The sequence below is a fragment of the Symphalangus syndactylus genome, chromosome 12, assembly GCF_028878055.3.
Source record: "Symphalangus syndactylus isolate Jambi chromosome 12, NHGRI_mSymSyn1-v2.1_pri, whole genome shotgun sequence".
In the NCBI taxonomy this organism is placed as follows: Eukaryota; Metazoa; Chordata; class Mammalia; order Primates; family Hylobatidae; genus Symphalangus; species Symphalangus syndactylus.
Window position 1 is genome coordinate 83,197,696 of NC_072441.2, and position 27,957 is coordinate 83,225,652.

General features: G+C 50.3%; 1 protein-coding gene across 6 annotated transcripts in view; it reads right to left on the reverse strand.

Moving 5' to 3' along the window:
* Nucleotides 1-27,957, reverse strand: part of KCNN3 (potassium calcium-activated channel subfamily N member 3) — a 163,298-nt gene that overhangs the window by 99,334 nt on the left and 36,007 nt on the right. For all 6 annotated transcript variants that reach the window (XM_063626460.1, XM_063626459.1, XM_063626461.1 and 3 more), the window contains exon 2: nucleotides 15,459-15,554. In XM_063626460.1, coding sequence (XP_063482530.1) covers nucleotides 15,459-15,554 — 96 coding nt within the window. The remainder of the gene's footprint in view (nucleotides 1-15,458; nucleotides 15,555-27,957) is intronic.

The window sequence follows — 27,957 nt, forward strand, 5'->3', positions numbered from 1 at the left end:
CTAATTAATATTTCAGTCATTATTGATTCAATCCTGAGAGCATGAGAACACAGCCAGTACCGACTATTAATCTGCATTTCCTCCTTGAGATGTGCCAGCCATAAAAAATGTAGCAGCTTCAAAAACTACAAACTAGAAAGGGGCCTGAAGGAAATTTGGCACCCGATGAATAAATCTTATGTCAGCTCAGGGTTGTTGTAATTGCAGTTCTGCATAATATTCATAAGGCTTGGGTTTCCTGCAGTCCCTGAAATCGACCAGGCAGGTGAGGAAGGAAGCAGCCATTCCCCACCGGGGTGCCCAAGGGCTCCCACCAAATTAGAATGTGGTCCCAGCCCCGGCAACTAAATTTATCCTGAAAGGACATTCGGATCAGAATGTTCTCTGCTGCAAGAGATCCTGTCCCTCATTGTCTTCCTCTTTCTCTTCTTCCAGAGCCAGGCAGTATTGGCTGTAAAACTCAGCCCTGTCAATTCAGCTTGAAAACCACACATACACATGCAGTCAACCCGCAGCAACAGACACCACATGTTTAGATTGGAAAGATGGGAAAGACTGAGGCAAGCAGGAAAGGAGAGGCCGAGGACACACGGAGAAGGTGAGACAAGGTGGTTTTGGTGAAGCTGAGCGCAGGGTCAAAGAGGAACTGAGAAGAGGAAAAAATGTCCCTGGGTGGCTGTGGACAAGTTCGAGCCCCGTAACCCAACAGCAGCTGGGGCAAGTCATTCCCTCTACAGCGCCAGCGGCTCCTTCCCAAGCCACGCAGCTCCTCCTACCTGTCCCCGCACTTCAACCTTTTGAGCCCACTTAACACTCAGAAGCCCCCACCACAAAGTCGGCTTTGGGTGATGTCACTGCTGCTGCGGGTGACAGCCAGGCCCTGGGGACAGAAGCCTGCTCTGGGATGGTGGTGGTTTCCAGCCACCCCACCAAACCTGCCAGGTTGAATTCTGCAGGCAAAGGAAGGATGTAAACTCCCTGCCTGGGGGGGAAGCTAAGTCCCCGAGGCTGCTGGAGAAAAGTGTATTTTTAGGCATAGGCTTGATTTGTGAACAATAAGGGAAGAGCAAAATTGTAAAATCCTAAGGTTCTGGTGAAGTCTGATCAGTGTCACTCCTGCTAAACATCCAAAAAGATCTGACAGAGCAAGACGAACTCGGGCTGCCCGCGAGCCCTGGCTCCTGGTGGGGTGGTGTTCAGTCAGTGAGATCAGAACCTCAGCATTTTGGTGTGGGAGGGGTGTTTTTCCATTCCTCTGACTCTTAAACAAGAGTGTACCAGGTGGCTCTCATCTTTAATCCTAACAATCTCCCAAGGAGGGAGATTCATCCACCATTCCTCTAGCCCAACCCTGTACTCTAAGGCCAGAGCAGGTCCCAGTGATTGAGGGGGGTTCAACCTGTACCATAATCTACACCCATCTCCCACCCCCATTCTTGCCTCTCAGTCTTTGATACAGACTATTGACATTTTCTCCATCTTACATAAAATGCTTTGCAAGTGCAACTTGAAGACAAATTCTCTGGCTTCCCTCTCCCACCATCAGATCGCCATCCCCCAACCCCTTCTCATAGACAGAATGGGGCTACTACCATTTTAGACCTGGGTGCCTCATCTCTCCAGCTGCTGCTCACCAGGATCTGGCTCCAGCCCCTCTTTCTATTCTCACCTTTCAACATTCCCTTTATGATCAGCTGCATGCCTCCCATTCCCCAGAGCCCTGAGCTTCTGCACTCTTCACAGCTGCTGGAGCTGGTCCCTTCCCCTAGAGGACCCTCGACCCACCTGCACCTGCTAGAACTGTGCCCAGCCCCCACGACCATCTCAGATGCCCTGCACGGCAGCATCCTCATTCCCATCTAGGTGGAACTGCGCCCCGTGCCCTCCACACCCTTGTCCTCAGCACCAGCAGTCAAGGCGTGTGAGTGTCTGCATGCTTATCTCTCCATTAGATCACAAGCCTGTTTAGGGCAGGGACCTTGCTGTCCCCACGGTGGCTGGCTCAGAACAGCCCTTCAATAGCTCTGTGCTAAATGAATTAATCACCTTTTGTCCAGTCCTCAGGGGAGAGAAGAGTTGCTATTTCTAACAGCAGCAGGAAGACAAATATCGCCCTGCCCACTCCCCCGCCTCCCATTCCACACAATCACACCCACTGGTGGCAATTTCTCTTTGCTCTCAAATCGATATGGTTTCTAGCACATTCTAGCAAGAAGCACCACAAAGAGCTGCGAGGGACCTTGGAGAGCCCTTAGCTTCCTCCCCAGATGCACGAGTGAGGGATCTGAGGGCAGTGAGGGGCAGGGTCTGCTGGCGATCACACAGCAGGCAGGTGTCGGCGACATACATGACTCCCTGCCCGGTGCTCCCGCAGAGCCTCTGAGTTCAGAGGTGGTGGCTGCTCTGTGCCCGGTAGATGGCTCCGCCGTGTCTGGTTACTGATCTCCGGTTTGTGGCTGTGCCTGATGTAGTCACAGGTCAGCGGTCATAGCCAGGCCTAGCTGCTGTGGCTGAGCAGTGTCTCTGAGAACGTCCAGCCATGGTGGCCATGCCTCAGCACTCTCCTGTGACACAACGTGATCTCACCGAGTGACCAGGCGTACAGCTTCACCCTTCCATTTCACAGACTCAACACTCAGCCCCAGCAGCCAAGCCCCAGCACCAGCAGCCACGCTTTCATTTCACAGACCGTGAGTAACACAAGACCGGGTCCAGTCTGTAGTTCACAGCTCTGTCCCATACCAGGCACCGTGCCCCTCACAGAGCATGGCTCAATAAACACGTGTTCTATGAATGCAGAGCAGGCTTATTTGGGGGCTGGGATGGGAGGGCACATAAAACTACAACCTCACAGGAGGCCACAAAACTTTTAAAATGAAAAAGATTTGCAAATCCTTGAATTTTCTTCTTTACTTCTCCTGTCTTTAGTCCAACCAAAGAAAGTTTACCTCCCAGATTTGACTTCTGGTTCGACATTTGTATCAATGGTTTCGATGAAGCTATTATACTCAGGCTCATCAAATGTGGGAGGGCAGGAAGCTGGGAGGCCCCCAAATACGTGTTGCTGAGTGAGATGCTGAAAGGCCTGGACAGACTAGAACAAAGGGCCAAAACAGCTGCAGGGAAACATAACAGAAGAAAATGAAAGGTACAGTTCTCACCTAAAAAGCCAACGGTATTAGCAAGGATGGGAGATTGAGGGGGCAGAGGGTGGGGAGCTGCTTAGCAGCTCATGAGAAGACAGAGGGGTTTTAGTAAATATTCAATTCAATATAAACTAACAGGCTACCATGAAAGCGTAAAGTCACTGGCTGTCTTTGGCTGCAGTAACAAAGTGAGAAAGCAGGTCAGTGCCCTCTGTACTGACCTGATCCCAGTGGTGCGTAAGGGTCAGTGTGTCACCAGATCCCTGGGCTGCTATGGACAAAGCAGATCCTGTTCAGAGTAGCAAGATCAGGGTGGAAACAGGATTATTGACATGATTACACCAGGGAAGTGGGGGCATTTAATCTAGGGAAGTCCTGGGTACAGCTTAGGGGAGCTTGGGTGGAAGGCTGCTGGCACCTTACCATAGGAATGGGCAGAAGCAGGGGAAAATATGGGCAGGGAAACAGGAGGGCTGCTGAAGCCTGACCTACCCAGGCCACTGGCAGCCCAAGGCACAGGTCTAAGGGAAAGACCAGACTCAGCCCAGACAGACAATGGCTTGGGGATAGAGGCAGGCCTGATACAGGCAGGGCCTGGGGACTGTCAGGGACACTGTGGCTCCAGGCAAGCAGAAGTAGAAGCCAGCCCCTCAGAAGGCAGGGAGGCAAGAAAGAACAAGACCCAGTATGGGGCTCAGCCAGGCTTCAAGGAAGACCTTAGCCTAGTTGGGATCAGAAGGGAAGGCAGAGAAACTGAAGCAGGTCCCAGTTCTGATGGCTGGGCAGGTTACCCTGAGATGGCTGCCCTTCCACCTCCCCAAGGGTGCTGGGCCTCATCCTTGAGGCATGCCTTGGACCCAAGGGGAGGACAATAGGGAAACCAGGAGAAGGAAGGGATTTTAATAGGCAGAGGAGCCACCACAAGGCACAGCCAAGGTGGGGGTGTGGCTAGGATGAGGGCCTCCAGAGCTGCTGCAAGGTTGGACCAACACTGGGTTGCTCTTCAGCCCTAGGCTTCCTAATATTCACCCTTGATGGAGGGAAGTCCCCATGACTCAGCCCACCTTCTAGGCTGCTTCTAGCCATTGTAGGAACCAGGGGTAGAAGAGGTAATTTGAGGATGGGCCTCTCTCCCCCAGGCAGGGCAACCTGTCTAGCTTTGGAGATGGTCAACTCAAACAATTGACCTCAAAACCCTCTGCCCTCACCAGCCGCATGACTGCGGACACATGTCTTACCTTCTCTGCTTCAGTTGCCTTATCTATAAAGGGGGTATGATAACAGAGCCTAACTACGGGACTGTCACCAGGAATCACTAAGATGATAAAGTAAAGGCACAGTCCCCAGCACATGAGAGATCAAGAGATAGAGGCGCCACTATTACCACCTGTGGGATTACCAACCACTTCTCCAATCTAAACTTGGAATCAGAACCGCAGCCCATGACGTTAGGGCAATGGGACAGGGTAAAGGTAAGTTTAGGGGCTGACAAAGTGGGAGATGCTTGTGGAGATGATGTGCAAAGAGAGCTCACCACAAGCCTTGGTGGGGGCACATAAGGCCACATAGAAAATGACAAAGTCAGTTCTGGAGATGGATGGTGGTGACAATTACACAATAATAAGGATGTTCTTAACATCACTGAACCGTATACTTAAAAATGGTTAAAATGCTAAATTATAGGTTATGTATATTTTACCACAAGTTTTAAAAAGTGTTTTAAATGAACAAGTCTCAACTTGGACCCAGGTCTACGGACCGCAGGCTCAGTGTCTCTCCCACCATCATGCTAACAGGACAGGTTTGTATGGGAGATGCCTTTGGAGGAAACAAAACTGCTCAATTGAATTGCATCGAATTCTTTAATTCAAAGGTAAATCAGGGGCAGTTTATCTCTTTTCCTTGTCCAATTGTTGGGTTTTGGAGAATTTGAGCAGTGGTGATTTTGCCATTTTTTCTCTTAAAAACAAGAAAATGTCATTTTACTAGATTCGTACTCAACAGGGAACTAGAATTATCAGAATTTTCTTGATAGCACAATGCAACGACACTTGCATAGAAGCCTCCAAACACTAAAGATTCGACAGTGCCTTCCAACTTTACAAATCCTCAGAGAGTCAATGATCCTTACCCCAGGAGTCACTGAGTCCTACTATGTACAGTGCTCTTTGTTAGGCACAGCCGGGGTGGCTGCAGGGATGATTGGGAAGATGCTGGCCTCCCTGAGCTTAACTGAGTGCCATGTTTCTTAACAGGAGTGTGCACTGGACCCCCTGCGGTGCTGTCAAAACACACGTTCCCAGGCAGTGGGGTTCACCTGCCTGTGCAGGACCCAGACATGACACAGGGGATCTGAGGCACACCCCTGATTGAGAACTGCTGCCACAGGGGAAATGATCATCATTGAAAAATGGTAACAACAAAACCAAATAGAACGGATTAACTTTGAAAAAGTCATGGATGACACACCTTGGCACTCTCAGAGAAACAGAATATTCTTTTTTTTCTTTTTTTTTATACTTTAAGTTTTAGGGTACATGTGCACAACGTGCAGGTTTGTTACCTATGTATACACGTGCCATGTTGGTGTGCTGCACCCATTAACTCGTCATTTACATTAGGTATATCTCCTAACGCTATCCCTCCCCCGTCCCCCTGCCCCACAACAGGCCCCGGTGTGTGATGTTCCCCTTCCTGTGTCCATGTGTTCTCATTGTTCAATCCCACCTGTGAGTGAGAACATGCGGTGTTTGGTTTTTTGTCCTTGCGATAGTTTGCTGAGAATGATGGAGAAACAGAATATTCTATTAAGCTGAGCACTTGTTCCCCATGACTTTGGAGAAGTGGGAGTCTGCGTTCACGGAAGGAGGCTGGAATAGAGTGCTAAGGCAGGGGACTCGGCCACTTACTCTATTATCCTGAAAACTTCAAGCTGTCTGACCAGCTCCTGTGTGTAAGAGACTCAAGAGGAGTCACCTTTAAACTTTAAGATGTTGGAGCCCAAGAGCTGTCTTTATTATTGTTTTCTATGTCAAGTTTGAGGCTGTGTTTAGGGGACAGCCAGCTCTGTGACTGGGCAGAGGCAAGGCTATTAAGAGAAGGGACAGAAGTCGTTTGGACAGACCCACAAAGGGCCTCCTGAACACAAACCAGGTCAGTCATTGTTACCAAAAACCGCTCACAGCCACTCTCCCGACATTTTCCTCTCCTTGTCACGCAGTGTCCCTCAGACATGGAATTCTGGCTACAATCAGAGTTCCCAGAGATCATCTGGCCTAATCTGCCCACTTTACAGACAACACAACTGAGGTTGAGCTAAAACAAGTAGCTTGTCCAAGCTCGCAAGTGATCAGCATCCCAGACAAACTGGCCCTGGCCTCTCGTCCCATGTAGAATGGGCAGAGGGTTGCTGGGGTGGGAGCCCCTTGGGCGGGGCAGGTGTTAGGCTGTTTTTTTTTTGTTTTTGTTTTTGTTTTGAACATTTTCATTCTCTCAGCTGCCCATGCTGGGACTGTGATGTTTTGTATCCTGAATTACACTGGAAGCTTCCTGAGAAGCGTGTCCACGGCCCCCTCACTTCACATGGCCTAGGGCGAGGACAAGTGTGTGGTTTCCAAGGTAACACATAGCTGGGTGGATTCAGCCTCCTGGGCCGCCTCCTCTTCCCGGGAGCCTTCATCTTGAGCCCACAGGGGAGGAGGCGTGGGAGGCCAGGCGACGCACCGCCTTCCCATTCACAAACACGGACTCTTCCCGAAACCAGTCTCCCCTCTGTCCTCCTGCCAGGGTTCAAGGGTAGATGACTACCCTCTCCCCCCACCGCCCCCTGTCCTGAACTCCTGGAGCTAAGGAAGCTCCTGGAGGACTTGGCAAGAGGCGTTTCCCTGGAAGTCAACAGAACCCCAGCTGACGGGAAGGTCAAGCCTTAACATGCCCGGAGCAGGGCTTTTCACACCTGTTAACGGACACAGCACCTCCCAGTGAGAGCATGATCCAGGATGACATTCCCCAGAGACAAAACAGAAAGTCAATACAGGCAGCCGCGAAACAAGCCTTGCTGCCACTGCCAGCACACCCACCCCATCAGAGACGCCAGCCAGGGCCAGGGAGAGCGGCAGGGGGCCCTCACACCTAAGGGACGGGGAGCAGGGGCAGGAAAGCCCCCTCTGAGGCAGAAAGGGTTAAGCCCAAGTGTTTAAATGTTTAGCAAATAAAACCAAAATGTCACACAGAGACTGCCAGGGCTGGTGTAGTAACCATGGCAATCCATGGCCAGCGGCCGATCCAAGTGAAAAGGTGCCGGGATCGAGGTGGGCCTCCCAGAGAGTGGCAGGGAGGGCCACAGTGGGCACAGCCAGCTCACTGGGCAACCCGCTGAGACCCGCAGCCCCTTAGGATGCAGAAAGCACGGGCCAGATGCCAGGGCTGTGGGCTTCAGGTCAGGCTCTCAGCCTGTTAGAGGCTCCGCTTTCTCCTTAGAATAAGGAGAGAGTAAATCTGCCATGCCTACCCCAGCTTTGTCATTCATTCATTCATTTGTTCAGCCTACACTCATTGAATAGCACCTACTATGTGCTAGGCACTCTCATGCCTTTGGGGGGTCCAACAGTGAATCCAATACAGTCCCCACTGCCATGGAGCCCACAATCGGAGAAGGGAGTTGCAGGCAAGAAATAGTATTCACAACCAACATAAGAAACGCAGGGACAAGTAAGAGCCGGTGCTAGGTCCATTCCTAGAAGGGGCACCTTGGGGTCAGGGAAGGAGGATGATGGCCAGAGAGAGTTCCTGGAGGAGGAAATATCTATGCTGAAACCTAAAAGGCAAAAAGGTGAAGGCGGCCAGGCCCAAGGCCTCATAGACGTGAAAACCCTCTAAAAAATACAAAGCGCTAGACAAGATGCGGCCACGCCGTCGTCTCTGAGGCGCTTGCTAACGTATCAGCCTCTGAGCTTTCTGTCTTCAAAGTGTAGTCTGACAAGGATTTATTCCATGGTGTTCTGGCTTCTCGGGCCCGGTTGGTGGCGTAGCTCCTCTCTCTATTTCTTCCTTTCTTTCTAGCCCCACTGTGCACAGCGGGGCCGGGTAGGAGGCCGAGGCCCAAAGAGCAGCGCTCAGTGAATCCCCATCGCCGGTCGCTGTTCCCTGGAACACATTCCCCATTTTCAATTTCCCTTGTGTGCTGTGATCAACCAGGGGCACACTCATGACAGTGGGACAGGAGAGGGATGTAAACCCGGCAGAGGAGGCCTCCATCTGGAATTTCCTTGTGGAGGTCTCCTCCCCTTCAGTACGAGTGGCCCGAGCTCCCTCCTTCCATCTGCTCATCACATCTGAGTTAAGGAGTTGAAATGCTCAGACCTAGCCAGGCTGAGAAGTCTGTCTGGGGGTCTCAAGATCTCGGAGGTTCAATGAAGGTATTTCTAATTCATCAACCAATCAGCCAGAGACGCCCTTAGGAAACCTCTACCAGGTGTCTGAAGAAGGATAGGGACTCTAGCCCCCACGTGGGGGGTTTGGGCAGCCTCCACCTCCCTTCGGAGGACAGGCACAGCTTCCTTCTCTTTTTTTCCTCTCCTGAAATGCTCTGGGCCAGCTTTGTCCTGAGCATACAAGGTCTCTGCTCCTGGTAAATAGAGGGCACAGCATCATCTCCCCGTGAAACCTGCCTAGCCTCTCGGAGAAATGCATCCCTCCCTCCTCCGTGGCCACTTGGTGTTTCACAGACCCTCATATTATGGCACTTATGACCCTGGGTCACAGTGGATAAAGGTCTAGGACAAACCAATTTCCAAAGGCAGGAATCAGGTCTGCTTTATTTCTGGATTCTCAATGCCTAGCACAAAGTAGTCCTACAATAAATGTTTGTTGAATAAATAAACGAATACACCACTTTTATAGGCTGTACTAAGGTTGGAAAATTTAGAGAGGTCAGTACATGCTCTGCTATTATATCTTGTCTCTCAGTGCCAGGACACCTTACAGGTTACATTCAGGATGTGACTTGAGCCTGCTTTCTTTTACGGGGAGAAGGGAGGGTGAGGGCACAGAGCAAGACGCAGTGTGAGTTGTCCTGTCTGTTCTTTCAGGGGAAGATACCACTAACTCATTTAGCGGTGGGACCCCAAAGCACCTGGACCAGCAACACCTCCTGCATTACAGACACCCATGTCCCTGTGACAGCACATTACACGCACCCAGGAGGACACTCCCATCCACAGAGCACTCATGCCACAGGGAGTGAGGCTTCCTATAATTTATGTCCTGTAATTTCAAGTAATTTCCCTGTCAGCTCAGAACTCTATTGGTATTTAATGAAAATATCCACTTTTATATACCTAATAAATTAAAAGCCTCCCTTTTTTTTGGTCCCTTGTATTTCAAATTCATGAGGTTGAAGGCCCATAGTTTGTTACTACCGTTATGTTTCTGTTGAGTTTGAAGAAGACTGGAAACATCTGAGACCAACGCTAGATCTTGAGGGGATTCATGTCCCCAGGCAAGAGTGGATCTCCACCCCATTGATCTGATTGATGCCTTCTACTTTGAATATGGCCAAGAACCACAAATTGAAATTAATGATCTCTGCAGCTCCCATTCCGGGACTGGATTATAGGAACCCTGCCACTGCTCTATATCCCATCCTGGGTCACAGAAGTCTCTTCAATTTAATTCAACAAACATTCACTGACTACCTGCTATGTGCCCGGCATTGGCCTGGATGTAGGGACCTCACCTCCCATCCCTGCAACTTTATTAAGGATGCCAGGCTCTGCTCCATGCCTCTGGATGTGAATGTGTCTGCAACCCACCCTATTCCATGTCTGGGGCTCTGAGCCAGGCACTTCCTCCCAGGGGCACTGGATCCCTCCTATCCTCCCTTCCTCACTCCTGCCCCAGCTCTGGGCATCAACACCCCTCGCCTGGCCCATGATGATGTGCTTCCCACTGTCCTTCTGCCTCTGAAATTGGCCTTTCCTATATTTGCATGCTGCAGATGAAGAGTGCCGTCTAAAATGTAAATCTGATCATCTCCGTCCCCAGCTTGAAACCTTCTCATAGTTTCTGCTGCTGCCTACAGGACATTCCAAAACCCTTCAGCAAGGCAAACAAGTCCCTACAGGTCCTTCCCACCCTCCATAGTGAACTCACCCCCCTACCCAGGACCCTGTCCTTGAGACATTCCCAGTGTGCTCTGCAGTTCCCCATCTCAGAGCCTTTGTTTACTCTGAGACCTCTGTCTGGGGTATCCTTTCCACTCTGTCAGCCAGACAAACACATTCTTACTTAAGCTAAGGAGTTCTGCATATATTATCTAATTTAATCTGTACAATAACCTTTTCTGGTAGGTACTGGTTCCGGGTGGGTAGGCATATGCAAACCTACCGCTAAAGGCTGAGGAAGCTGAGAGGCTGAAGAAAGGGGCTGATATATCCAGTTTCTCAGAAAGAAACATTCAATGGGGACTTATGAACAAAAGCCACAGTCTCCGGCGGCAGTAAGACAAGATGGTGGATCCTGCATCACGACCCCCTAGCCCCAGGGATTAGATACCAGAGGGAAGGTGTATATGTGCTTCAGAAGCAATTTGTCTAAGGGCAGGACTTACAGTAAACAGTAGATAAAGGAGAAATCTTAGAGGCTTTCCCGAAACTGGGTTAATCCGAAGTCAATATGGAGGATCAGCATCCAAGATGGAGTTGCTGTGGCCTCCACAGTATGGTTATTAGTCCTATTTTACAGAAAGGAAATAGACTAAGAAGGATTAAGTAACTTGCTAAAGGCCACCTACACACTAAAATGTGACAAACAGCATGATTCGCACCAAGCTGGGCTGCTCTGAAGTCTACGTTCTCAGTAGAGAACATTCCTCAAGCCTGGGTCATAACTGAGTTTTGGGATTCTGCCTGCTAGCCTGCCTTCCAGGATGGCACCAGGGCCATTCATTAGAGCCATAGATTCACTCAAGGCTGCCGACCCCTGGGAGAAGCAATGGTGAATTCTGAATTTCTCGTCTAGAGAACTGGGCTTCTGTCCCGGGCTCTGCAGCTAGAAGAACATTATTAAATAGATGCTGAACCAATGACTGCACTTGGTGGGTCATCAAGGGCAAGGCAGGAGAGGATACTGGGGAGCAAGAGGAGTTCAGTGTTTTGTGTGTGGAGCCAGGGGCTGCCAGTGGCATCTAAAACGTGAGCCTGCAACCTGGGGAGGGGGTTAGCATGGTCTGAGAGCTGTTGGTGAGAGCTAAACCACAGAAGTAAATGGACTCTCCAAGGGAAAGCATGGTTTTCCGTCAGTGTTTTGGTAAATAAACAAAATGCATTGCTTCTTGTGGTTTCATTTCTCTCCCGGACACACTGGCCTGAGGAAAAGAGGTGCCCGAGTCTTTGAAAGGTCTGTGCTCCAAAACGCCAACAGAGAGGGAGACTGAGGAGAGATGGGGTGGGGTGCCATCTTGCAACAATGGAGGCTGCCACGCGGGAAACCAACCCCTTCTTTTCCCTGCTCCAGAAGCAGAACCAGGCCAGGGGGCAAGTTCCAGGAAGCTGCCTCTTCTCGGCAGAAGAGCGGGCTTTCTAAAGACATTGGTAGGGCAGCCTCTCCCAGGGTGGCCAGCAGCTCCGTCACAGCAGCACACACAGAGGCCCTGGGGTTCCTGCACTAGATGGGCACTACAGTTTAAACGTGTCCCCTCCAAAATTCAGATGTTGCCAATGTGGTAGTGCTAAGAGATGGGGCCTTTCACAGATGTTGAGGCCATGAGGGCTCCTCCCTTGTGAAAGGGATTAAGGCCCGTATCAAAGAGGCCCCATGCAGTGTTCAGTCCCTCAGCCTCCTGCCTTCCACCTGAGGATGCAGCAGTGCAGCGCCATCTTGGAAGCAGAAAGCAGCCCTCACCAGACAACTGAAGTTGCTGGCACCCTAATCTCAGACTTCCCAATCTCCAGAACTGTGAGAAATACATTTATGTTCCTTATAAATTACCCAGCTTGGATGAGAGTTACCCAACAGTGTTTCAGAATTTTTCTTCCTGAAAAAGTCAAGCCATCTAAATGAACAAGTAAGAATACTGTTCTAAAAGGTACTCTCCCAGCCTCGCATGTGTGCTGGGCAGGGCCTAGGGCCTGGGGCCTGGGTGTGAGCTTCTGGGGCAAGGCTGGGGAAGACGGGGACATGATCGTCTGGTCCGTGCTAAAATTTAGCCAGGTGATCAGGAACCACGGTGGATGAGGAAAGCTGTGAGCAGATTCCTAGCAAAGGTTCTGACATCACCCAAAGGGGAGATGCGGCAGCCACCCCCTGCCCTGCCTGCTTCACAACAGATGAGCAGCAGCTGGCCTTTCCCTGTGGAAGGGTACTTGCTAAGCACTCGCCTCTGCATAACTTCATCAGTCACACTTGGGATAACTCCTTCCTCCACTCGCAGGAAGCAGGTTCCCCAGCTGGCTGAGCAGCCAGACCTAAATCAGAGAATTACAAGATTGGGGGGCTAAGTAACAGATAAGGAAACTGAGGCCCGAGACCAAAAAGCTAAGTCAAGGTATGACCGGCTTTGGAAAATAGTTACCTTGAACTCAGCATGCTTTCCATTCAAAGAACGTGCTACAAATGTGCTATACTCTGCCGAGAAGAGTATATTGTCAGACACTATAAGTCTCTGGAAATGCAAAGATTAATGCAAAGATAACTGTCCCTGAGGTAGGGAAGAAAGACACCCAACAGAAAACTACAATATGGCCCAGTGAGGTATATACAAGGGCGCTCTGTGGGAACCTCCCTCCCGCTGACTCTCTGGGCCTAGACTGTTCCCATTTCCCTCTGGCAAGAGAAGGTTCAGCTGGGCACAGAAAGAACTTTACTGGAAAGGTAAGAGGCACAGAGGAAGCCGGTTTTGGTGACTTTCCTCAAGTGACAGAGGCTGCAGGGAGGATAAGGGGCTGGGTGGTGGGAGCTCAGGGTACAGGCAGGGCTGGGCCAGAGCAGGAGGAAGCCCAGCCACCTGCCAGTACCAGGCAGTCATGATAGTGACCACCTGGTAGACCCAGCTGGTAAGCGCAAGGCCCAGCTAGAAGCAGTGGGACAAAGGTCACAGGAAAGGGACCAAAGTTTCCATTCTGTGAAAGCCCACTCTTTACACTGTTCCCAACCCCTGCAAGAGTTCAGCAAAGTGGGTGATGTGGTTCCCATACTTCAGATGGGGAAACTGAGCCCCAGAGTCAGGATTCAACACAACTGATTTCACTTTGTTTCTCCAAATTGTGTCAGGCCAAAATGAATGACCCCCAATAGCATCATCTACTGCCCGTGATTAGGGCTGAAACAGAGATTGGCCATGAGCTGGACATGGGACAATGGGTACCCAGCCAGGTTCTGGGCTGTCAGCAACATGACCCTGCCACCAGGCCGGAACTGAGTCAAGCTGCAGCTGGACCAGAACAGGCTGAGAGCTAGGGCTGCAGGCCCTGGACTGGGAACAAGGACCTCAGGAGCATCAGAGGGAGGGACACCTGGCTCTACCCACCCCAATGCCTGGAGCAGAAAGAGGAAGTAATCAGGCTTAGCACCACCATAGTGTGGAGTTGAGGCTCAGAACAGCTCCTCTTCTATCCCTTCCTCAAGCCTGGGTCATAACTGAGTTTTATGATTCTGCCTTTTTTCTTTGGTGTGTGTGACACCTCCCCACACAGGTCAGGGTGACACATAGTAATACAGTCTCCCTACAAATGAGAACATGGACACTGAGGGACTGCCTGGGTCCCACGGCTGGCTTTGGGTGGGGTGGAACCAGGGCCGGAGCCCAGACTGTCAACTTCTGTCCTGTCTCGGTTCCGTGGCCCTAGTCCTCCCTGCCTGTACTCCCGGCTCCTTTCTGGGGCTGACTGGACAATGGTCTGAGTTAAAGTCCACCACGCTGTCCAATTCAGACTCCATGAAGGAAGCTGCCTGGTGGCATCTTGCACAGGCACAGCCCCTGTCCAAGCACCTGCAACCCTTTAGAGGCTAAAGAGTCCCAGCATCCAGGTCAGTATTCTCTAGTCATCGACAGAATGCAGCCCTGCCAAGGTGGCCTGGAGCCAAGGCTTCCATGTCCCAGCCAGCCACAGTGGCCCCTGACCTTCGGACAAAAAGCCAAGACTCTCTAGGAGGAGGAGGCACTCCCACCTGCATCCGCACAGCTGCTCCACCCTGAAAATGCCGAGTAACAAAACGAACTGGATTTGAACGGTGTTGTTAAATAGCGCTTCACAAAGCACTCTCCCATGCCCTCCTCATCCCATCCTCACAACAGCTCAGCAGAGCTGGAATAAAGGCCCCATGTTCTAGATGAGAAGATCGAGACCCAGGAAGGTCACAGGGCTGGCCAAAGACACACCGAGAAAAAAGGTCATGGCCGAGACTTGACCCCAGTTTTTCTGACTCTGAGCTCTGGTCTTCGTCAGTCTCTCGCCTGCTGCCCAGATGTGAATCTATCTGTGCTCCTCCAGCCAAAGGACCAGGATGGTTTCCAGATTCACATGCACATGAGGAAAAACATCTGGATAGTTTAGAACTGCTCAGGTCCACAGCAGTGCAGGTCAGCCTGAAGGGCCGGGGGCTGGGGGAAGCTCATTGTCACCAAAGATGCCTCAGATCTGTTCCCTCCTGTCTGACCCTCCTGGCCCAGGTTGAACCATCCTCCCTATGTCAGCCAAACTGGAAGTGCGCCCTGCAGGCCCAGCCAATGTTCCTCTGGGTACCAAGTCACTCCTGGGCAGCAAGAAACAGAGGCCTTCTCGGCCACAGCAGACTCTTACTCTGTCTAGAAAATGACACCCCCAGCCTGGACCCACAAGGGTGAAGCCCACACCATTCACAAAAAGCAGACTCCTTGATGGAGTTTTGTGCAGCATATGTGGGGGTACACGAGGCAGGTCTGCCTCACTGAAGGGATGAACTCAGCGGCCCAAGTTCAGAAAGGACAAGAGACAGAAAAGGCAGAGCAATGCATCAGGGGCTCTCCCAGTCCGATAGTGCTCAGTGAGGGTCCTGAATACGGCAGCCTCACTCAGCATGAAGCCCTACGTTTGTCTCTGGGATCCCCACTTTGAAGAGAACTTAACAGTTATTCCCAAGCCACAGGGCAGCCTCGCAGTTTCCTCTCCCATTTGGGTCCAAACCAGAAGAGAAGAGCCACGATCTTGGGCACCGTCTTGTAAAATCACCCAAGTAGCTGCTAAGGGAGTGGGTTTTGGGGGTGGGGATGGGCTCGGCTCAGAGCAAGGCCAAAAGATCAGCTGCTGCATGAAGGGGTGAGGCAGGGGCACCTACCTGGACTTCACGTGTGTGGTAGGCGATGATCAAGCCCAAAAGGATGATGGTGGACAGACTGATAAGGCATTTCAGGGCCAACGAAAACATGGAGTCCTGCAGGAACAATGGAGAGAGAGAATTAGGGAGTGCAGGGAAAGCAGTGTCTCACTTTATTCTGTGTCTGTGTAAAAGAGAAGGGGTGGGGACACAGGAGGGACTGTTACCAGCCCCTCCTAGGAGCAGGTGTAGCACAAAGTCAGCCTGAGCCCCACAAAAGCCTTAGGCTGTGCCTGGGCTGGCTCTGTCTCAGCAGCTGCCCCCTTTGAGCCTCTGTTTTCTCAGGCTAAGTCGTATTTGCATTCCTGGGATGAACCCTACTTGGGCACGATGTATTATGTTTGTTATACACGGCTAGATTCAGTTTGCTGATGTGTTATTTAGAATTTGTGCTTCCATGCTCATAACTCATATGAACATCATTCTTTGTTGTGCCGCTATTACATGGTTTGGGCATCAATATTACGCCAGCTTGGGCCTCTGTTTTCTCTTAAACCCAAACCGGAGGATTTCGGAAGCAGAATTCTTTCAGGAATGAATTTGAATGTCCCGGCAGCTGCTCTCATCTCCTGGCTTAGGCCAAGGGCAGGGGAGGGAGGCAGGGACGGCAGAGGAGCTACTGGAGAGAGAAGCCGGGGAGCACAGGAGCAGAGAGGGGTCCTGGCAGGAGAAGGACCCTGAGCGTCCCTCCTGCTAGGGATTAGGTGGGGGACGTGAGCCCTGTGGCCTCCACTGCAGCCTTTCAGCCCCAGGGCAGCTTGGAGAACCCGAGAAGTGTGGTTAAGAGCATGACCTCTGGGGCCAGACTGCTGGGTCCCAGCCCTGCGACAGCCACTTAGGGCCACATGACCTTAGAACGCCCACTCCACCTCTCTGCACCAGCATGCCTCCTGTGTCAGATGGAGATAATATTCTGGACTACCTCACAGGGCTGTTGTGAAAATAAGGGAGTTAATGTATGCAAAGTGCCCAGAACAGTGCCTGGCCAAGTAAGTGTTAACTACCCTTATGATTTACTTTGCATCCTCTACAAATCAGGGTGTCTGGATTGGAACTCGGTGCACCTCTGGGCATTTTGAAGCTGGAAGTAGAGATAGCTCCTAGTTCCAAAGCAAGGCGGGAACACAGCCCTGAGCAAAGGCAGCAGATGAGATCCAGGAAGCATTTCCAAGCAGTGACTGTGTGTGTGGTGGCCCTGCACTTGGTCCCGAGTGGTGCACGCCACAAAAGAAACATCCCCTTCCTCAGGGAGTTGGTCATTAGAAGAATGATGCCTGATTTCTGGAAGGCACCTTACAGCTTACAGGGTGGTTTCATGTATTTGTTCTCATCCATCCTCGCAACAGCCCTCGGCCTTTTACCTTATAGATACTGCAGGCTGAGGCCCAGAGGAGGGTGGGTGGCTTGTGCCAGAATTCAAAGTCAAGGCCTCTGACTTGCAGTACAGAGCACTGCCCACAAGCCCTCAGGCACACTCTCCAATGGGAAACAACTTAGAAACATGGGAAGCATCCATTTAAATAGGCCTAAATGACATCTTAAGACAACAAGGTAAGGTAGAATATGATCAATTGCCAGAGTGAAACCTACAGTAGAGCTAGGGGAGCTCAAGGGAGGGAGGACACTGTGGATGGGTCAGAGACAGCTTTCAGAGGCAGATGTGAGGAGCAGCTGAGATCTATGGAGTGAGGCAGTATGTCCAATATGGCAACCACAAGAATGAGAGGAGGGCTTGGGACTCGAACCCAGGACTTCCAAGTGCCCAGGTCCATGCTCTCGGCCCCACTCTGTGTGCTGAGATGGAATGAAAGTGCTCTCCCTGATATCTATTAATCTCCCCATTCATTTCATTGGTACAGTTCTTGAGGCCCACTGGAGATATAAAGAAAACTAATAAAGTAACTAATTCATTCACTCTTTCACAAAAATTTCAACCACTTCTCATTTGCTGACCACTTGCTAGCTATCCAACAGTGTGCTAGATTCTATATATACAGTGATATACACCAGAAGCTTCTGATCTGGCTTATTCACTAACTCTGACTTTCCACATTGCATGGGGTCGTCCAACTATGGGAATAGGTCTCCATTATTTGCTATGCATAAGATGATCTACACATAAGCCAGTCTTCTTTTAGCCTCTTCACGTTCCACAGTTCAATGAAGAGCAGCCTGCAATCATTTACTCAGCACACATGTATGGGGGCCTAAGGAGGGCTGGTGCTGTTCTGGTCCAACGTGAGCACAGTGCTGGCCCTCAAAACGTTTTGATCTTCACAAGCACTGCCTGATGCCTGAAATGCTACCCAAACACAAGACCCAGATGGGGCTGAAAAGAGCAAATGGTGAATTCAGGAACACTCAGACTGTATTAGGGTAAGACAAACCTCCCTACATGAATCAACTGGGGACAGCTCACAATGTTTTCCAGCCAGAAATGACCATAACTTTCTTTTCAAAGGGGTCTGAAAGCATCTGGGAGCATCATACCTCCCCGGGAAGGATTTAGGATCAGCTGCACATTTCAGCCTCTTATTTATTTCTTTTGGCAGCAATGAATTGACATCAGAATCCAAGTCTATTTCCATCATTTTAAAGGAAGCAGTGAAGGGAAAGGGGCCAGATGCTCTCTCTCTCCTTTGAGCCTCTTCCTTTTGTCCTAAAGCTCAGAACCTTTATATGAACAGGCAACTCCCACCTGCTTCTTGGTTTTGGCCAGTACAACCTCCCTGGCCAGCTCCAGCCCCGTGGGATGACCAAGCTGTGTGCTGGATCAACAGGGACTCTCGATATCTTACATATTTCTTTCCATTCTCCATCGCATGTCAATAAAAAAAAATTAACCAACCGCTTTTAATAGCTGGAAAACGTGTCAAAGAAGTCTGGCTGAACTAGGAATGTTTTCTACTTGGTAAAATGTTGAATTAGCATCTTCTCTTTGCTGCCTGAACATCAATGAAGCTTGAAATTGATATGGTTCCTTGGGGGATGGCAGTGACACAGGGCTGCCATACCTCCCAGGATAGGGTACCTGCCACACGCATTGCCCCCACTCACTCCTATCTGAGGACCAATAAGGGGCTCATAGAACAGAGAGAATCCAGTGGTCAACTGGTCAACCCTTCTGCCCCGTGACTCAGAACTTTTCAACATGGAATAACAATCCTTAACAGACAGGAATACTTAGGAATTATATCCCATTTGATGAGAGTCACTTTTTTTTTTTTTTTTGAGACAGAGTCTCGCTCTGTCTCCCAGATTAGAGTGCAGTGGCACGATCTCAGCTCACTGCAAGCTCCACCTGCCGGGTTCATGCCATTCTCCTGCCTCAGCCTCTCCAGCAGCTGGGACTACAGGCGCCCGCCACCACGCCAGGCTAATTTTTTTGTATTTTTAGTAGAGACAGGGTTTCACCGTGTTAGCCAGGATGGTCTCAATCTCCTGACCTCAAGTGATCCACCCGCCTCAGCCTCCCAAAGTGCTGGGATTACAGGCATGAGCCACCGCGCCCAGCCGAGAGTCATTTTTTAAAGCCATTTATTCCTAAATGCCCACAAATTTTCAAGTGGTTAAGTAGATTTGAGATCAGGCAGTGATGGAACACTACGCAGCCACTAAAAACACTTCTGCACACGCCTGTAATCCCAGCACTTTGGGAGGCCAAGGTGGGCAGATCACGAGGTCAGGAGATCGAGACCATCCTGGTTAACATGGTGAAACCTCATCTCTACTAAAAATACAAAAAATTAGCTGGGCGTGGTGGTGGGCGCCTGTAGTCCCAGCTACTCGGGAGGCTGAGGAAGGAGGATGGCATGAACCTGGGAGGCGGAGCTTACAGTGAACCGAGATAGTGCCACTGCACTCGAGCCTGGGTGACAGAGCGAGACTCCGTCTCAAAAAAAAACACTTCTGCAGAGAATATCTGAAGACATGGAGAATGGTTGATGATAGAATATTAAGTGATAAACTCAGACCCAAAAACGATATGTAGTATATTTCCAATTATTTAATTTTTTTTTTTTTTTTTTTTTTTGAGACGGAGTCTCGCTCTGTCGCCCAGGCTGGAGTGCAGTGGCACAATCTCGGCTCACTGCAAGCTCCGCCTCCCGGGTTCACGCCATTCTCTTGCCTCAGCCTCTCTGAGTAGCTGGGACTACAGGCGCCCGCCACCACGCCCGGCTAATTTTTTGTATTTTTAGTAGAGACAGGGTTTCACCGTGGTCTCGATCTCCTGACCTTGTGATCCGCCCGCCTCGGCCTCCCAAAGTGCTGGGATTACAAGCGTGAGCCATCGCGCCTGGCCCCTCCAATTATTTAATTTTTAAGCTTTTTTAGTGTAGAAAACGACTGAAAATATGTCAACAGAATTCCTAAGAGCTGCCTCCATCCATGTGGTCCCTGTTCTGCTCCAGGCCACGAGCCAGCCCTTCACAGATCTGTGATTTCTCACTGATGACAATAATCTGTAATAAAGCACATCTATAGGGGCCTACCATGCAAGGATGGCATCATCAACCCACTCTTACAGAGGAGAAAACTTAAGCTCTCAGAAGTTAGGTAACTTGTCCAAGGACGTGGCTCACCATGGCAAAGCCAGGATTTGCAAAAGCCAGGTTTTATACCCAGATCTGTCTGCCTCCAGGTTCTATGCCCTGCCTGTGCCCCAGCACCCCACCTGCTCCGGCGGCCACGCCTTGGTGGCCCTCCAATATCTGCAGTGAGGCTTCTTAGAGCTGCTCCAGCCTTTCCTCCCCTGAGGCTGTGCAGAGGGTGATGGAGTGTGTTCCCCAGCTTCTGAGCCAGCCACATAAATTGCCTGCCTTGTAGCTTCCAAAAACAGGCCAGAACTGTAATGATTGTAGTAGATCTTCCCAGAGACTTTGAAGTTCTAAATGTATTTTATTGTTTGGAACATCGCGAAAAAGAGAAAGCTATGCTTACAGAGTCCTGGAGGGGCACTGAACCAAACTGAAATATTAGCTTACCTGAGAAAATGATGCACAGGCTCCTTCCCCAACCAAGCTGTTACCCACAAAGAGTATATGTGTATGGTTGTGTGCGTGTGTGGGTTTATACACATATGTGGTCCGTTCATGATTTCTGTCACTGGCTGAAACCCCCAAAGGGAAAAGGTGATAGCATCTGAAGTTCATATTTACTGAATTAAGGTCTGATGTGCCCATCTGACATCACTGTGTTTTGTGCATTCAATCTGGGAAATAATTGATTTAGAAATCTTTTCTATCTAATAAGGTCAACTTTTCCTTCAATTTCATGGAGAGGCTCCAAAATTGATTGATATTCAACATCGGCTTATGACTGTGGTTCTGTAATGGTTGTCCTAATTAGATACTCTTGCTAATTAATGCTATGCAAATTAAACCAGCCCCTCTTCCGCTAAAGGGAAGACCGCATCACTGGTCGCTGTTCTCCACGGAGACCTGAGGCTCTTTTCCCTCTACATCAGCACCAAGCCCTGGCCTTCCTCCTTCCTCAATCTCACGCTGTCCAGTTCTTGGGATCTTTCATTCTTATCCATCATCCTCAGCTCCTATCTTAGCACAGCCTCCTCTTTCCAGGGGGAGCACCCTATTTTAATTGCAAGCCCAGGCATGGTGGCTCATGCCTATAAGTCCAACACTTTGGGAGGCCAAGGCAGGTGGATCACTTGAGGTCGGGAGTTCAAGACCAGCCTGGCCATCATGGTGAAACCCCATCTCTACTAAAAATACAAAAATGAGCTGGGCATGGTGGTGTATGCCTGTAGTCTCAGCTTCTCAGGAGGCTGAGGCAGGAGAATGGCTTGAACCCAGGAGGCAGAAGTTGCAGTGAGCCGAGATCACACCACTGCACTCCAGCCTGGGAGACAGAGCAAGATTCTGTCTCGGTAAAAATAATAATAACAATAATAATAATAATAATTGCAGCCATTGGCCCTCCCAGCATCCTCAGAGCGGCTTCCCAGCCTGGCCACTGCTAGAAGTCAGCTAACAGAACCCTGTTTCAATCACTAATGAATGAAGTGACAGAATGAAGTCACTCAGACACTCTCTCTCCCAGGACTGTCCAACCTGAGACCAGGAGAGACAGCCGATGCTGTCAGAGTGGGAAGGGAGACTCTGGGGACTCCAGGGGGCAGCTGGACCTCTGACCAGCCTGAGAAGAGAGAAGGGCCAAGACCCTGATGCTTGCTAGCCAAGACAGCTCTGGAACAGAGGCCCAGGGTGTGGATCCGAGGGCGCAGGGGTCTTAGCCTCCTCCGTAGCGAATGCCTGGCCTGAACAAGTTGCTTCCTTCTCCTAAGCCTCAGCCCCCAGTGAAATGAGAATCCTGGACAGAACCTTCTCCGAAGTTCAGTTAAGCCTGATGACCAAGGTGCCGAGCACACATGCCATGACAAACAGGTCATAAGGACATGTCCAACACTCATTCCTTTTTTTTTTTTTTTTCTTAGGAGTTTTCTTTTCCCAGGCATTTCTGTAGATGATGAAATGTTGGGTGTGAAACGGTCAGCCACAAAACCCACTCACACCATCTTCTCCTCAAACACAACAAGGCAAGCTTCCTATTTTTAGTCATGGGGGCTAACGAAGATGTTCCTTGTCTCTTTCTAAATAACATAGGATTTGAAACAAAAAGGCCGGAGTTCAAGTCACGCCTTTGCTACTAACTAGCTGTGTGACACTGGATCAGTCCTTCACCCTCTCTGGGCCTCTGGCTTCTTCTTTGCAAACCAGAACTACCCTTACTTTTCTCACAGCTGTTAGGGGATGAGATGAGATCATGCATATGAAAAATCTCGTTCTGTTTTCACACAAAGAGAAGCATGCATTCCCTTGTAACCAAACACCCCTTCTCTTGCCATACAGATGTCAGTGCAGGTAAATGCAGCTGATCCTCAGTCTGGAGTTGCTCACTGCACCCCCAATATCAGCATTTTATGGCTGCAGTAATTTATAAAGATATCCCCGAGGCATTTCAGAAAGACACCTTTGCAATCTGCATAGCCAAACATTCATTCACTCGTGCATTCATACAACATATATTCACTGAGCACTTACCACGCCCAGGCACTGTGTTGGGCACTTGTCAAATGCCAGGGATTCCCCACCCCCTCCAACCCCAACTGCTGAGCCTGAATCCCGTCCAGGAGCTCCCAGGAGCTCGTCCCAAAGGCTACCCTCTTCACCATCATCGCCCTGTCACCTTGACATCCCATCCTCTCCCTCTTGGACACTCTCCCTGGCCTCTCTGTCCTGCCCACAGTGCAAGGTCAAGAAGAGATGGGCCAAGGGTCAGGTCAGGGGGCCCTGGAGGACACATCAGGCTGGGACAGCCAGGAATGGGCAGGAAGCCCGGGCTGAGGGAGAAGACCCACAAGTGGTTCCTTTGTGCTCGAGTGACCAGCACTTTCCACGGCAGAGCTCAAGAATGGATATTAGAGGCCAAGCTCCAGGAACCTTTCCTGCCAGCCTGAGCCCACTGTGTGGGTGAGGACATCTTTACCACAGGTCCCAGGGGCTGGAGATGGGGCTAAACCTCACTGCCACCTTTTCTCCAGCCCAGTCACCTTCTTACATGAAGCTTCTGTTCTGGGCCCACGCCTCAATCCCACAGCCAGGGGATGCTTGAGGTGGATCCCCAGTGGGCGGAAAGCTGAGACGAGACCATCCACACTCTCCTCTCAGTCCCAGGAGCCAGCCAGGCATCATGAGCCAGCTGACCCACAACAGGAAGCAGGGTCTGACCTAGACCCGAGAGCAGGTGGCTCCTCGGAGCCCTGTCCTCAGTCCTCCTGTGCCCTCCTCAGCCCCCATCCCTGAACGGGGTCCATATACCCACCATCGAAGCTGGGAGCCATTACCTGCTTTAATACTACACAGGGTAACCTCAGCACCAGGAACCCCGCTAGTCTGCCCTGGGCCCCACACCTTTCCTGAGGCTGGCCATGCCTGGTGTCCCCCGTCGGCACTGCCCAGCTGGGGTGACCAGAGCACCTTTCACCATCTGACCCCATTTTCCCACTGATGTTGTTCTCTCACCCCCACCAGAATGTCAGCCCCAGAGGGTGGGGAATTTTTACATTGCATTTGTTCACTCCTAGAGCCCCATGCCTAGAACACTGGTCTGGCACATAGTAAGTCAATAAATATTCGTTGAATGTTGAATATTTGAAGGAAGGGAGCAATATTTTTGAGATATGTCAAGCAGGTAGACACTTCCATCCTGAAATTCCGAATTCATCAAAACTAAAGAGAGGTGATGAAAGTAACAGCTAACATTTATTATTCACTTACCACAGGCCAGGCACTGTGCTAATTTCGTTAGGTCCTCACAACAACCCATGGCCCCATTCTAGAGATGAGGGATCTGAAGCCTGGAGAGGGTCACGTTCCCACTGTCCCTGGATGAGGAAGAGGTGGGGGCTAGATTCGAACCTGTGCTCTCACCACTGATCCAGAGGGAACCTCACGAAGACAGGATGGCAATTGCCGGAACATCACCCTTGCAGGCCCTGCCCTCACCGGTCCCACCTGCTCTCTGAAGAAGCCCCCAGTTGTGTGGCTTTAGTGGTATGATAGACGGTGAACAGACTGAGGTCAGGGCTTGGGGTCTGCACCATCTCTGCAGACTGGGCCTGGCACGGGGAAACTAGGCAGATAATACTTGTGGAGTGAAGGAAGCCAGTGGTCTCAACACAAAACTCATAAAGTCAAGTTGCCCTGGAGCACTTCACTGGATCTCTACATTGTCACTCCCAGAAGGAGTCGGAACCTGATGTCTGAGGGACATCATGCAGTTAATAACAAGGGCATTCAGGTCTGAGCAGAGGGTGGCCTGCTAATGTTTAGTGAAGCCAGCGTGACGACCAGGACACCAATTAAGAGAAAATGATCCTCCCCAGGCCCTGGCTCTCCCATTGTGTGATGCCCCAAGGAAGGCAGAAAAAGGTCACTTAGGAGACCACACTCCCAAAATATCCAGTTGGATGGGTCACCCCTTCAGGCCACAAACATAATCCCAATTAAGGAGATGGTTTCCTTTATAAGGTCTGGGCAGAGGGGAACTGGCATATCATGAATTCTCTACTGCATGCTTGCTTATAATTTATTTTCCTGCCCCACTTACAATATTGGCAAAGATTCCATGCGATTCCATCAAACTTTTTATTACATGTTTGACATGTGCCAGGCACTGTGCTAAGTGCAGGAGGTGAAAACATACATGATGAGGCCTTTTTAAAGGCAGTTTGGTCCTTGCTGCTCCTAAGGTAGCCAAAAGCTGGCCCACCTAGGATTCTTGCAGACACAAAGCAAGCGCTTAACAAATGTTTGTTGGGTAAATGAATATGGAACGGTAAAAACAGGCTTAAACCTTTGGGCTCCATACAAAGGCAGAATGGGAGCAGAAGGGTTTGTAACTCCCCACCCCTACAGGGAGGATGGAGGTGGGATGGAAGCCCATCAAGCACCAACAGCCCAGGTCCTTGTAGAACTGAGGGGCTTGGCACCACCCCAGAGCAATTAAATCGGAATCTCTGCAAGTGAGGTCTCGGCACTAACTTTTAAAAAAAGATCTCAGTGAATCTAATGTGCAGGCCAGAAATGAGAATTGCTGCTCTGGGGCACAAAGAAAGAAGCCAGGAGGCTGGGGTTGCCCTTACAGCCCTGAGACACTGTGAAACAGACAGTCATACACATAAGCAGTGGAGCTTAGAAGCCATCTAGTTCAGTGCCCCATGAGTCTCCTCTCTAAGATTTCTGGCACGTGGCCATCCAGTCTCTGCTTGATTATCTCCAGGGACTGGAAACTCACTTCCTCTCAATGTAGCCCTGAAGAGACTCTATTTTGGATGGCTCTTTTTCAAAGATCTGCCTGCGGTGCTTGGTCCCAGTGAAACGAATGCCTCTGTGAAGCCCTGCTCTGACTTTAGCATCATGGTGTCTATGTCAATGTCTTTGACAAGTGAGCCTCTCCCTGGGACACACACTCATTAACGTACAGAACACCAGGAGATCAGCTGATTCCCCAACCCTCATTCTCCACGAGGACACTGAGGCTGCCTTGCCCCCATCATACAGCATGCTGTTTTGGAGAAAACTTTAGAACGCAGGTGTTGGGGCTCCCAGCCTATGCTCACAGGGGCAGGCAGCCCGGCCCACCCTGCTTTTCCTATTAATGGAAATATAACAACCAGTCCCTGAATTCATCTGTTCTCCAAAAGCCTGTATGCCTATCCTGGAAGTCACCTCCAAGCCTGTCACTTAGTCACTGTTTCCTTCTCCAATAAAAAATGGGCTCCTGATTAGCTTTTAGCCTCCTCTGCTTGTGGAATGTGAGTGCTCTTGGTCAGTTAGCAATTACATTACTCTTGTGGTGTCAAGAAGTCCCTACAGCCTCCTCCGGCTTTGATGAATGCATACCTGCCACTATGCATCAGGTTCTGAAGGTCCTGACACCATACCTTTATCTCAGGAGAACTGTATAGCACACTGAAGGTCCCTAGTCCCAGCCCCCAAATCTGTCCTGGCATCCGGGGTGTACAGAGTTACAGTGAAACACTTAACCTTTATTCACCCTCCTAGCACCTCCCAGAACGCTGCTCAATTTGCTATCACTATGAGGGGTTCACCTAGCAAATATTTACTGCTCCACCTGCCAAGGATCTGGCCCCCATATTTCATCCAGATTGCAGGAACCCCCATTTTCTTAAATGTTCTAGAATATTTGAAACAAATAATTGTGCTTTCTGGATGGCTTGCTTTGAAGTAGTTTTGTTTTCTCTTAGTAAAACCTATCTGGCCCCCAAATGAATAAAACAGCAGGAAATCACTTTGCTCTGCAGAAAGCTGTGGGCTCCCTGTTAGACTGGGTTGCTGACTGGAACCAAACAAGCCTAGCTGGGCTTGTCCCAGGCCTGGGCTTCCCTTTCCCCATCCTGCCCCAGCCATCGCTGACAAGACGCACAACAGATTCCCAGATTCTCTGCAGGAGCTGTGGTCAGCTCATTACAAGGAACTGGCTACATTCATTTCAGATGGCTATAACTTGAAATAATGTTGATTTTCATCACCTGATAGCCACAGAGAAGTATGTGGGTTTTAAAGACACAAAGCAAGTCCTACAGACAACTCCCCACCCTGGGTCTCTCAGCCTTATCGCCCCCGCAATTGGCCTTTCCCCTTTCCTCCCTCCAGCCCTTGCCTCTGTCTGCACCAGAAGCTGCTGCAACACTAGGGCCCCAGCTGAAGCTTCCAACTTCGTCAGAGAATTCCAAAATGGAGAAAACCACTCTCCCCACCTGATGCTCAGAGGGAAACCCATTTCCATCCCCACACTGGGCAAAATCATCCCCCAACCCCGGCAATGTTTGGGCCAAATGAAAATTTTTAAGACACCCAGAAATCACATATGGTGAGAAAAACAACCGCCTGCAGGCTCCACAGACATCTCTGGAGGCTGTTCTGGAGTTTCCCAGATAAAGAACAGCCTTGTCCATGTTTCCCAGCCATGCTTCCAGGCTTCCCGGAGTTGCCAGCATTCTGAGGGCAGCATCACCTTCCTTCCACTTCCACACCCACAGCCTTGCCAACAAACGTGAGACAGTGAGTCCTCCACCCAACACTCGACTTAGCTGGAAGAGGCCTTCTAAGCCATCAAGTCTGACTCCCCGATTCTATAGGCAAGCAAATTAAGACCTAGAGAGGGACTCCGGCCTACCCAAGGCCACACACCAGTAACAGAAAGGGCTGATAATGCCCTAAGCCTTCCAAGGGTGGGGCTGGTGTTCTGCCACATCCTCACTCTGCCCATCCACCAGCTTGAACACTGTCTGAAAGGGACAGGCCCCTGTCTTAGTCCTCTCTCCACCCCTCTGCAGCTACTCAATTCAGGTTTGGGGAGTGAACATTTCCTCCATGCCTCATTCAAGGACAAATCAGGAGAAACAGCAATTACCTACTCCAGGTTCTCTATCTTCTTTTGGCTTCAACAATACAAAAGCTTAAACATAAATAAAGGGAAATGGTCTGGAAAAATAACCAGTTGGCATGGAACTATTGGCATCTCAGTGCGGCATAAGAAGTAGAAATGCTGTTTTTCAGAAACAGCACAGCCGTGAGTTTCCTAACATTTGGCACAGGTTTTTCAATTGTTTGGATGTGATGGACGATGTTGATAGAAGTGGTGGAGACCAAACACAGGCTATTAATAGACCAAACATGGGACTTGTATAATTCTTTCTCTCTCTCACTAGCTCTCTGGCACCAGACTGTTGTCAACCTGCCTACCTTTTACTTTGAGGTGCCATGAATTCCACCAATGGGGCACCACACGAGCCCCACTGCCTGCCCATGTCCAAGCACGTTCATCTGAGAGCCTGGAGGAAGGCTGGAAGCCACATACCAACGTGGGCCACCAGCCTGTACAGGGCTTCAAGGAAACTGCAAGATGCAAAGAC